Raw genomic sequence first — 12947 nt, 5'->3', positions numbered from 1 at the left:
TCTTCTCCCGCGCAGGAGCGAGGGAGGGTGGACTGGTTGATGGGCACTATGGAGGAGGGGCAGTCCCACGTTGGGAGGAGCCGAAAGTAGGGCGGGAGCCGCCGGGGTCAGCAGAAGATAGCTGGCTCACGTGAGTGCTGTAGAGGGGGGGGGGGGGCGGGCGCGGCTAGGAGGGGTCCTAGCCTTGGGGGGGGGGGGGGGGGGGGGGGGGTTACCGGGTTGCTGCTGAAACGGTCAGGAAGGAGCTGGAGGACGCAGGGGGTGCTGGAAGGGGGGGGGGGGGGGGGAGAGAGAGAGGGGGGAGAGAGAGAGAGAGAGAGAGGTGCCGCCGTGGGAAACTGGCAGAGCGTGGGACGCTGGCCGGGGGTGGGCAAGGGAGGGGGTATGGCTAACCGGCAGGGGAAGGGGGCAGGGAGCCCTCGGATCCGGCTGATAACCTGTGAGGGGGCTGAATGGGCCGGTCAAGAGGGCCCAAGTAGTTGCGCACCTGAAGGCGGATGTGGCCATGCTCCAGGAGACACACCTGAGAGTGGTGGACCAGGTCCGGCTGAGAAAGGGGTGGGTGGGCCAGGTATTCCACTCAGGGCTGGACGAGAAGAGGAAGGGGGTGGCGATCCTGGTGGGGAGGAAGGTGTCGTTTCAGGCGTTGATGGTGGTGGCTGACAGTGGCGGGAGGTACGTGATGGTGAGTGGCAAGCTGCAGGGGGAGCGGGTAGTGTTGGCAAATGTTTATGCCCCAAATTGGGACGACGCGGGGTTCATGCGGCGTATGCTGGGCCGCATTCCGGACCTGGAGGTGGGGGGCCTGATCATGGGGGGAGACTTTAACACTGTGCTGGATCCCCCATTGGATCGATCCAAGTCCCGGACGGGTAGGAGGTCGGCGGCGGCTAAGGTGCTGAGGGGATTTATAGACCAGATTGGGGGGGGGGGGGGGGGGGGGGGGTGGACCCTTGGAGGCCAAGGGCCAGGGAATACTCGTTTTTCTCCCATGTACATAAGGCCTACTCGAGGATTGACTTTTTTGTCCTGAGCAGGGGGCTGGTGTCGAGGGTGGAGGAAGTGGAATACTCCGCCATTGCCATTTCGCATCATGCCCCGCACTGGATGGACCTCGGGCTGGGGGAAGAGAGGGACCAACGTCCACTCTGGCGCATGGAGGTGGGGCTGCTGGCAGAGGAGGAGGTGGCCGGGAGGGTCCGGGGGTGTATTGAGAGATACCTCGAGGCCAATGATAACGGGGAGGTTCGGGTGGGGACGGTCTGGGAGGCATTGAAGGCGGTGATGAGGGGGGAATTGATCTCCATCCGAACCCATAGGGAGAGGGGGGAGCAGAGGGAAAGGGAAAGACTGATAGGGGAGATGGTGCAGGTGGATAGGAGGTATGCGGAGGCCCCAGAGGAGGGATTGCTGGGGGAGAGGCGTAGCCTTCAGGCCAGATTTGACCTACTGACGACTAGAAAGGCGGAAGCCCAGTGGAGGAAAGCACAGGGGGCGGTGTATGAACACGGGGAGAAGGCGAGCAGGATGCTGGCGCACCAGCTCCGGAAGCGAGACGCGGCCAGGGAGATTGGGGGAGTGATGGATAGAGCTGGGAAGGTGGTGCGGAGGGGGCAATGGGGTCGTCAGGGACTTTTATGGCGAACTGTACCGGTCTGAGCCCCCGGTGGAGGAGGGTGGAATGGGGCGCTTCCTGGACCGCTTCCTGGACAGGTTGCGTTTCCCGAGGGTGGAAGAGGAGCAGGTGGAGGGACTAGGGGCGCCGATCGAGTTGGAGGAGGTTGTCAAAGAGATAGGGAGCATGCAGTCGGGGAAGGCGCCGGGGCCGGACGGATTTCCGGCGGAATTCTATAAAAAGTATTTGGACCTGTTGGGCCCCCTGTTGGTCCGGACCTTTAACGAGGCATGGGGGGGGGGGGGGGGGGCTGTGCCACCAACTATGTCGCGGGCGCTGATTTCCTTGATCCTGAAGCGGGACAAGGACCCTCTGCAGTGTGGATCATATAGGCAGATTTTGTTGCTGAACGCCGTCGCTAAGCTGCTGGCAAAGATCCTGGCCACTAGAATAGAGGATCGTGTGCCGGGGGTCATACATGAGGACCAGACGGGGTTTGTGAAGGGAAGGCAGCTGAACACAAATGTGCGAAGACTCCTCAATGTCATTATGATGCCGGCGGTGGAAGGGGAGGCGGAGATAGTGGTGGCGTTGGACGCGGAGAAGGCCTTCGATAGGGTGGAGTGAGAGTACTTGTGGGAGGTGTTGGAGCGGTTCGGGTTTGGGGTGGGGTTTATTCGGTGGGTGAGGCTGCTCTACGAGGCCCCGATGGCAAGTGTAGCCACGAATAGGTGGAGGTCGGAGTACTTTCGGCTGCATCGGGGGACGAGACAGGGGTGCCCCCTGTCCCCCTTGCTCTTCGCGTTGGCAATTGAGCCCCTGGCCATGGCATTGAGGGAGTCAGGGAACTGGGGGAGCATCAAGTGTCACTGTACGCGGACGACCTGCTGCTGTATGTGGCGGACCCGGTGGGGGGGATGCCGGAGGTGATGAGGATCCTTGGGGAATTCGGGGGTTTCTCGGGGTAGAAGTTGAACCTGGGCAAGAGCGAGGTGTTTGTGGTGCACCCGGGGGATCAAGAGGAGGGGGTTGGTAGGCTCCCACTGAAGCAGGCAGGGAAGAGCTTCAGGTACCTAGGGGTCCAGGTGGCTGGGAGTTGGGGGGCCCTGCACAAGCTCAACCTCACAAGGTTGGTGGAGCAGATGGAGGAGGAGTTTAAGAGGTGGGATATGTTACCGCTGTCACTGGCGGGGAGGGTGCAGTCCATCAAGACGACGGTGCTCCCGAGGTTTTTGTTCTTGTTCCAGTGCCTCCCCATCTTTATCCCAAAGGCCTTTTTCAGGAGGGTCAACAGCAGTATTACGGGATTTGTGTGGGCGCATGGGACTCCAAGGGTTCGAAGAGTGTTCCTGGAACGAGGCAGGGATAGGGGGGGGGGCTGGCGTTGCCCAACCTCTGTGGGTACTACTGGGCAGCCAACGCAGCGATGGTGCGTAAGTGGGTAATGGACGAGGAAGGAGCAGCATGGAAGAGGATAGAGGCGGCGTCATGTGTGGGCACGAGCCTGGAGGAGCTGGTAACGGCGCCGTTGCCGCTCCCTCCAACGAGGTATACCATGAGCCCGGTGGTGGGGGCTACCCTCAAAATTTGGGGGCAACGGAGACGGCACAGAGGAGAAATGGGGGGCTCGATGGAGGCCCCGATACGGGGGAACCATCGGTTCGTCCCAGGGAGCATTGATGGCGGATTCCGGGGCTGGCACAGGGCAGGGGTTAGGAGGTTGAGGGACCTGTTTGTGGAGGGGAGGTTCGCGAGCTTGGGGGAGTTAGAGGGGAAGTTTGGGCTCCCCCCGGGGAGCATGTTTAGGTACATCCAGGTGAGGGCGTTTGCCAGGCAGCAGGTGGAGGGGTTCCCCTTGCTGCCCCCACGGGGGGTGCGGGATAGGGTGCTCTCGGGGGTGTGGGTCGGAGGAGGGAGGATCTCGGACATATACCGGGTGATGCAGGAGGTAGACGAGGCCTCGGTGGAAGAACTGAAGGGTAAATGGGAAGAGGAGCTGGGTGAGGAGATTGAGGAGGGGACATGGGCGGATGCCCTGGAGAGAGTGAATTCCTCCTCTTCCTGTGCGAGGCTTAGCCTCATACAGTTCAAGGTGCTGCATAGACAGGGACAAGGATGAGTAGGTTCTTCGGGGGCGAGGTCAGGTGTGCTAGGGTCTCGGGGAGCCCAGAGAACCACGCCCATATGTTTTGGGCGTGCCCAGCGTTAGGGGAGTTTTGGAAGGGGGTAGCAAAGACGGTGTCGAGGGTGGTGGGATCCAGGGTCGAGCCAGGCTGGGGAATCGCAATTTTTGGGGTGGCAGTGGAGCCGGGAGTGCAGGAGGCGATAGAGGCCGGGGTCCTGGCCTTTGCATCCCTAGTAGCCCGGCGGAGGATCTTGCTCCAGTGGAAGGATGCGAGGCCCCCAAGCGTGGAGGCCTGGATCTCGGATATGGCAGGGTTCATTAAATTGGAGAGGGTGAAATTTGCCCTGAGGGGATCAGTACAAGGGTTTTTCAGGCGGTGGCAGCCGTTTCTGGACTTCCTGGCGGAACAGTAGGGAAATAGGCCGACAGCAGCAGCAGGCCGGGGGGGGGGGGGGGGGGGGGGGGGGAGGATTGGGGGGAGGGAGAACTGTGCACATGGGTTTGTGGAGGGTGCTATCTCCCTCTTGTTTTTTTTTCTTTGTTGTTGTTTTTTCTTTTTGTTTGAAGTTGCTATTGAAGCTGGGGGGGTATTGTTCATGGGGTGTTACCACGGTTGTATGTTAATAGAGCTAAGATGTTTATATTTTGTAAAAATTTCAATAAAAATTATTTAAAAAAAAAAAGAATTACCTGGATACAAACGATACGGGTGAGGTATCAGCAACGGTGGTTTGGGAGGCTCTGAAAGCAATTGTAAGAGGGGAACTAATTTTGATTCGGTCCCATCGAGAAAAGGTGGAACAAGCAGAGAGGGAGAGATACTTTGAGTGGATAGGAGATATGCAGAGGCCCTGGACGCGGGGCTCCTGAGGGAGCGTCGGAAACTACACGGAGAGTTTGAGCTGTTGACCACAGGGAGGGCGGTGGAGCAGTTGAGGAGGGCAAGGGGGGCGGTCTACGAATATGGGGAAAAGGCGAGCAGGATGTTGGCGCACCAGCTTAGGAAGAGAGAGGGCAACATGGTCTTGGACCCAGGAGGGGTGAACGACATTTTTAAAGAATTTTATAGCAAATTATATGAGTCAGAACCCCGCCTGGTGTAGAAGGGATGAGGCAGTTCCTTGATCAGTTGAGGTTTCCTAGGGTGGAGGAGGACCTGGTCGAGGGGCTGGGGGCCCCAATTGAAGCAGAGGAAATTGTTAAAAGACTAGAGGGCATGCAATCGGGCAAGGCTCCGGGGCCATTCTGTTACCCAGTAGAATTCTATAAAGAATAGTCTCGGTGGTTTTGTGCCCACTGCTGACGAGGACCTTTAATGAGGTTAAAGAGAGGGGAATCCTCCTCCCAACGATGTCGCAGGCCTCGATTTCGCTCATTCTTAAACGAGAGAAGAACCCGGAGCAATGTGGGTCATATAGGCCGATCTCGCTTTTGAATGTAGATGCCAAGCTGCTGGCTAGGATTCTGGCCACTAGGATAGAAGACTGTGTCCCGGGGGTGATAGGGGAGGACCAAACAAGATTTGTTAAGGTAGCCAGCTCAATGCTAATGTTCGGAGGCTTTTGAATGTAATTATGATGCCCTCAGAAGGAGAGGAGGCGGAGGTTGCGATGGACGCAGAGAAGACTTTTGTTTGGGTGGAGTGGGAGTATCTTTGGGAGACGCTGGACAGGTTTGGGTTTGGGGAGGGCTTAATCAGCTGGGCGCAATTGCTCTTCCAGGTGCACGAACCGGCTGAGGTCGGGGTACTTTAGGCTACATCGAGGGATGAAGCAGGGGTGCCCCCTCTCCCCGCTGCTGTTCGCTCTGGCTATAGAGCAACTGGCCATGGCACTGAGAGCATCAAGGAAGTGGCAGGGGCTGATTCGGGGGAATACAGGTGGCTTGGAAATGTGAGGCATTACACAGGCTCAACCTAACCTGGCTGGAGCAAATGAAGGGGGACTTTAAAAAATGGGATATGCTCCCGTTAACGTTGGCGGGGAGGGTACAGACCGTGAAAATGACGGCCCCCCCCCCCCAGATTTTTGTGCGTCTTCCAGTGCCTCCCCATCTTCATCGCTAAGGATGGAGGCGTCGTCATGCAAAGGCACCAGTATGGGAACACTGGTAACGGCACCTCTGCCGTTCTCACCGGCCGTTACTCCACTAGCCCGGTGGTGGTAGCGGCATTGAGGATCTGGGGGCAACGGAGGAGGTATAAGAAGGTGGAGGGTGCATCAGTCTGGACCCCGATTTGCAATAAACACAGGTTCGTGCCGGGCAGGATAGATGGCGGGTTCCGAAGTTGGCAGAGAGCAGGGATTAGACGGATGGGAGATCTATTTTAGCCTTCCCAGTCTGAAGGCGCTGGAGGACAAGTTCAAGCTGCCGCCGGAGAATGGTTTCAGATATTTATACGCCCGGGACCTTGAGGAAACAGGTGTTGGCTTTCCCGCCACGGGGGGATACAGGACAGAGTAGTGTCCAGTACTTAGGCGGGGGAGGGGAAAGTGTCGGATATCTATCAGGAGTTGTTGGAGGCGGAGGAGACCCCGGTGGAGGAACTGAAGGGCAAGTGGGAGGATGAGCTAGGTGGGGAGTTAGAGGAGGATCGGTGGGCGGACGCCCTAAGCAGGATTAATTCCTCCTCATCATGTGCTAGGCTCAGTCTAATACAGTTTAAGGTGGTACACCAGGCACACATGGCGGCGAGGATGAGTAAGTTTTTCAGGGTAGAAGATAGATGTGCACGGTGTGCGGGAAGCGCAGCAAACCATGGGCATACTCAAAGCTTGGAGGATTCTGGCAGGGGTTTGCCAAGGCAATGTCCAAGGTGCTAGGTACGCAGGTGGTGCTGAGTCCAGATATGGTCATCTTTGGAGTGTCGGAAGATCCAGGAGTTCAGGTAATGAAAGAGGCCGACGTTCTGGCCTTTGCCTTCCTGGTAGCCCGGAGACGGATCCTTTTAATGTGGAGGGACTCGAAACCCCCGAGCATAGAGATTTGGGTCAATGACATGGCTGGGTTTCTCAAGCTGGAAAAAATAAAGTTTGCCTTGAGGGGGGGGGGGGGGGGGGGTCAATGCTGGGGTTCTCTCGGAGGTGGCAGTCGTTCGTTGACTTTCTCGGGGAAAATTAAAATGTCAGCAGAAGCAACATTCTGAAGGGGGGAGGCGCGTAGGTGCAATATGGTTACGGGATGTACAAAAGGGGCTGGGTGGGAAATGTCTAGTTTACCATGTTGATGTTTGTTATTATTGTTTTGTTTGTTATTGTTATAAAAATTTTGCAAATGCTTCAATAGAAAATATTTTAGAAATTCAAATTATTCATCACGGAAAAGTGATCGAATGATCAAACTGTAAACGAATTGCAGAAAACACATGCACAGGCTACTGGTGAAACAGGTTGTGAATTCGCAATGGTTTCAACTGGAAAAAATATATTTTGGTCTTATATTTTATAATGTAATTCAGGAAAGCAACCAACAGCAACAAATTTGAAAATACTTACGACTGCGGGTTAAACATGTTGGAGAGCTGGAAACACTGTGTCGCTATTGGTGGGGTATTTACAGTCACAGGGGGATTCAGTGCTGAAATAATAAAAATAGACTTAAAATCTTGTTCAAGACTAAAAGACACTATGCATTCACAAACATGCGCATTTCAAATGGTTAAACGTTCTCTGAAAACTGTCTTGTGGCTGGAGGTACTTGCATTATTTTTTTTAAACCCTGTCCTTAGCTTCTTTGAAAAGCCTATGGGTTGAATCCATATTGTTACTGCAGCAATTGTTTTTTTTTTTTTGTTTTTGCTGAACATATAGTGCCTCTCAACTTCACTTACATTGCAGCCTGACATTTTTCTCAATTTCGCAAATGTTAAAAGTGCTATAAACAAATGTCACTGGTATCCTAACCGTACATCTTGCGTACATTCTCAAGTGCACAGCATAATTTTGCTACAAGTGCCAGCTCAAGTCGAATTATACTTTTGAAATCTCCCAGATTTTAAACAAAAGCTACCAACAAAGAATTTTACTGCAATTGTATAGGGCATTGGTGAAGTCACATCTGGAGTGCTGTGTGCAGTTTTGGTGTCTTTATCTGAGGTAGGATGTTCTTGCTGTGGAGGGAGTGCAGCGAAGGTTTACCAGGCTGAATCCTGGGATGGCGGGACTATCATATGAGAGACTAAATTGATTAGGATTATATTCATCAGGGTGGCACAATGGCGCAGTGCTGCATCAGAGTGCTGAAGACCCGGGTTCAATCACAGCCCTCGGTCACTGTCAGTGTGGAGTTTGCACATTCTCCCCGTGTTGGCGTGGGTTTCACCCCCACAACCCAAAGATGTGCAGAGTAGGTGGATTGGCCACGTTAAATTGCCCCTTTTGAAAAGAAAATGAATTGGGTACGGATTTTTTTTTTTTTAAAGTATTATATTCATTGGAGTTTAGAAGATCTCATAAAAACGTTCAAAATTCTAACAGGATTAATCTGGGTAAATTCAGAAAGAATATTCCTGATAGCAGGGGAGTCGAGAACAAGTGATCATGGTGCACGGATAAGGTGTAAACCTTTTAGGATTGAGGTGAGGAGAAATTTCTTCACCCAGAGTGGTGAATTTGTGGAATTCACTACCACATGAAGTAGTTGAATCCAAAAAAGTGTAATTTCAAGAAGGAATTAGACATAGCTCTTGGGGCCAAAGGGATATGGGGAGCGTTAGTGAACTTGATGATCAGCCATGATCATAATGAATGGTGGAGCTGGCTCAGAGGGCTAAATGACCTCCTCCTGCTTCTCTTTTCTATGTATGCTTCTATAATATATATAAAAAACTCCATTGGGCCAAATGGCCTACGCCTACTTTCTGTGGGCCACAACTTCCAACTGGCATCAGAAAGCAGCGTCTCGCTGGAATTACAACACTTTAATCTGCACTTAACTGCTCGTGAAAACTTTGTTGAAATCTCCGATGGGTGGAGCTGCTTGGAGTCTACAGAAATAGTGCCGCCCCCGCCCCCCCAAACCCCGGACCGATTGGAGTCCAACATCGCCAAATGCGCCTTTTTTTGCTGCACTGGCTTCCGTACGGCTCACAAAACAGATGGAATACTTGCCTTTATTAAACAAGGCATAGAATATTACAACAGAGAGGATATGTTGGAGCTGTATGTGCAACACAGTGGCACAGTGGTTAGCACTGCTGCCTCACAGCGCCGAGCACCCGGGTTCGATCCCGGCCCTGGGTCACTGTTCGTCTGGAGTTTGCACATTCTCCCCACATGGATCTGCATGGATCTCAAACACCACACCCCAAAGATGTGCAGGGTAGGTGGATTGGCAATGCTAAATTGCCCCTTAATTGGAAAATAATTAAGCAGATTAACAGGGCAAAGAAGTCGGAGGGGGGACTTCATTGAGGTGTACAAAATTATAAAGGACAGATAGAATAAATAGGAAGGAACCTTTCCCCTGAGTAATAGGGGGTCAATACCGGGGGAATAGATTTAAGTTAAGGGACAAGGATTTAGAGGGGATTTGAGGAAAAACCGTCACCCAGAGGATGGTGGGAATCTGGTACCCACTGCCTGAAAGTGGCAGAGACGGGGACCCCCGCCACATTTAAGAAGCACATAGATGGGCACTTGAAATGCCATAGCATACAAGGCTATGGACCTCTGTTCTGTAAAATTCTACGACTCTGCACTAGTTTCAAAGGGCCTGGGCTCTGTGGTGCAGTGGTTAGTACTGCCGCATCACGGCGCTGAGGATCCGGATTTGATCCTGGCCCCTGGTCACTGTCCACGTGGCGTTTGCACACTCTCCGTGTCTGTGTGAGTCTCAGTCCCTCAACTCAAAAAATAAAATGTGCAGGGTAGTGGATTGGCCATGCTAAATTTCAAATAAAGAATTGGAAACTCCAAATTTATATTTAAAAAAGTTTAATGGGATTTGGATGGTTGGGAAGGCCAGAGGTGGGTAGAGGGGATAAGTGCCTTGTAGGGATCGGTCTGGGTATTTAATAACACTGGCAGAATCATCCAAATTTAACAAATGGTTCCCAGCACAACGCAATTGTCCAGAGAAATGTAGTGCTTATGTGCAACAATTACCTGGGAACTTCTGATAAGGATTCCCCAATGCCTCTTTGGGGTACCCCCCAAATCTGATGCCGGGGGAGCCAGGAAGTTATAGGCCAATGCTTCAATGTTGTATAGGTGCAGTCCTACAATTTTCACCGCACAATTGCAACAATTCTGGTATATAAATCTAGGATTCCACTTTTCTTTTTTTAATAAATTTAGAGTATCCAATTCTTCAGTTTAGTACTTGTTGGAATGCATTGAGGAACCAAATACAGCTCCACAAATCTAAATTCCAATTCTTCTGCTGATTGTTAACGACAAGAGATAACTTTAGAAAGATAACTGCTGCAAACTCTTACCTTCAGTCTGTTGGATAATTCTTGCTTGCAAATCTAAGTATAAAACAGATGGGGCAAAATATGAAAGTTACTTTTCAATAAATAATGGTAACTAATATGCAAATGTTTGTACAACAAGCCGTGTAATTTAGAGCTGAGCATTGCAAAGGTCAATCTACAATAAACTACTGCATAAAGGAAAATCACTGCAGTAAACTACTGAGGCAAGACTCACAGAAAACAAGTTTAATGGGCTTGTTCAAAGAATTATAGAATTCCAACAGTGCAGGAGGCCATTTGGCTCATCGAGTCTGCACCGACCCTCTGAAAGAGCACCCTACCTAGGCCCATTCCCCTGCCCTTTCCCCGTAATCCCATCTAACCTGCACATTTCCGGATACCATGGGGCAATTTAGAACGGCTAATCGACCTAATCTGCACATCTTTGGACTGTGGGAGGAAACCCAATGTAGACATGGGGAGAAAGTGCAAACTTAATACAGTCACCCAAGGTGACGCTGGGTCCCTGACGCTGCAAGGCAGCAGTGCTAACCACTGTGCCGCCCGTTATGACAAGCAATGTATTTTTGATCATTTACTGAAATTTGACTGCTGCTCAGACTTGATATGAAAAATTGCTGCACCCAGCCAGGCAGTTACATACAAACATCAACGCTCACTTCACTGTGAAAAATGATTATACTAGTCAAAGATGAAAACGACATCTAATGGCAAAAATGAAAGCTAGAGTAAATAATTTACAGTATTCTATGCCCCTTTTCCTAAAAATGGTCATCCACGGCTCAGAAGTACATCCACATTGCAGTTACCCTCAGACATCTTCCCCAAGGGTCAATTCTGTACATGCAAAGCACCAGTGGGCACCAGCAAATTACACATCATATGTCAGGTTACCCCCTACATATCCTCAACAGTCAATGAACTGAAATTACAACCCAGCACTTTTTCTCAGAACCTACAGTGGCTCTTGCCATTTCCACACAATAGCTCAGGAACACTTCCATTGCCACATCTGCCCACTTTCTTACTGGAATAAACATTTTCACCATGCCCAACTTCAAGGAAGACAAGTAGAACTCATGTAGGAAAGCACAATGCAAGTAAAAATTACCTTTTCAACTTCATTGTTTAGAATACAAGACCCTCCGTACAAAGTTAATTCAATGCTGTCAGATAAAGGAAATATTTTCCATTGTATCATACAATTTGATGTAACCAATAAACAAAAAGGAAAAAAATCACCACTTCAGGCCAACCCTGTTCATTACATGAAAATACTGTGAAATTCAAACATACCTGTTACTGCTGCCATGGCGCCCAATGAAATATTGCCACTCATCTGTAAAGCTTGCTGTGCCGCTGGGGGAATTTGCAATCCCGTTCCTGAACCAAACAAAATATACTGATGAGAAACAATAGACATTTAAATGACCAAGCACTAAAAGCATTTTAGTATACAAATATTTAGGAAAAGCGTAGAATGGATGGTGAACTTGCTTCTTCAAATGAGGAAACTCAGTAAAGCTAAAGGGAGTTACTTAGATCGAGAAAAGTGGCATTTCCATAACGATAGGCGTTGGGACCACTGTTGTTAACCATTTATATAAATGAACTGGACTCAAATTAGAAGTATAATTATTTGAGGATAACACCAAATTGGAGGGGTACAGTTGATCCTGTGAAAGACAACATAAACACAATAAAAATAAACTTGAAAAATGGACATAGAAATGATTTTTGGGGGTAGCACGGTGGCGCAGTGGTTAGCACAGAGGACCTGGGTTCGAATCCCAGCCCTGGGTCACTGCCCGTGTGGGGTTTGCACATTCTCCCCGTGACTGCGTGGGTTTCGCCCCCACAATCCAAAGATGTGCTGGTTCGGTGGATTGGCCATGCTAAATTGTCCCTTAATTGGAAAAACACAATTGGGTACTCTAAATTTAAAAACAAGAAATGACTTTTGATTTGGTTAGACATGAGCATTAGGCATTTTGGGAGGAGGAGGAAGGTGGCTAAATACTCCTGGAAAATTAAGAGTCTAAATGGGATAGAGATGCAAACGGTAAGTTACAACGATTAAAGCCATAAAAATTCAATTCTTGAGAAACTGAATTGAAAAAATGTCAAACTTAAATAGTGAAGCTTGGTTAAATAACACTTGGGAGCACAGTCTGGTTTCCACATTATAAAAGATGTAGAAGCAACAGAGGTGAGACAACTTTTAAAAAATGAAAATGAAGCAGCAATAACCACCAGAAAGACAAACAGGCTGAGGTTCATTTCCTTAGAATAGCGGCTTACAGGTGATTTTTTTCCCCCCCCAATTAAGGGGCAATTTAGCGTGGCCAGTCCACCTAACTTGCACATCTTTGGGTTGTGGGGATGAAACCCACGCAAACGCGGAGAGAATGTGCAAACTCCACACAGACAGTGACCCCGGGCTGGGATCGAACCCGAGTCCTAAGTGCCGGCTGACAGGTGATCTAATGGGAGGTATTATGAAGGGGTCTGACAACATAGAGAAAGATGCTTCCACTTGCGGGGAACATGATGATCACCATTAAATTCAATAATGAATTCAGGAGAAACTTCCTTCCCCAGAGTGGCGAGTGTGGAATCTGCTTCCAGATTAAGCAGTTGAGGCAAATAGCAGACAACTTTAAGTGGCAGTTAAATAACTGGCTGACCAGAAGCACCCATTGCACGAGATAATGCTTGTGTGAAGCTAATACTAGCAGAGACCTGTGGGACCGAGTGACCCATTTCTTTAC

At 50.5% G+C, this 12947-nt stretch overlaps 1 protein-coding gene across 1 annotated transcript in view; it reads right to left on the bottom strand.

Annotated features, from left to right (window-relative positions):
• The window catches only part of rbm39a (RNA binding motif protein 39a), a 62019-nt gene that overhangs the window by 9775 nt on the left and 39297 nt on the right, over positions 1–12947 (bottom strand). The window contains 3 exon segments of the mRNA XM_038803711.1: positions 7235–7316; positions 10177–10209; positions 11473–11559. Coding sequence (XP_038659639.1) covers positions 7235–7316; positions 10177–10209; positions 11473–11559 — 202 coding nt within the window.

The sequence above is a fragment of the Scyliorhinus canicula genome, chromosome 7 (assembly GCF_902713615.1).
Source record: "Scyliorhinus canicula chromosome 7, sScyCan1.1, whole genome shotgun sequence".
NCBI classification, from domain to species: domain Eukaryota; kingdom Metazoa; phylum Chordata; class Chondrichthyes; order Carcharhiniformes; family Scyliorhinidae; genus Scyliorhinus; species Scyliorhinus canicula.
The sequence above is the reverse complement of the archived record's forward strand: the minus strand, read 5'-3'. Positions and strand labels throughout refer to the sequence as shown.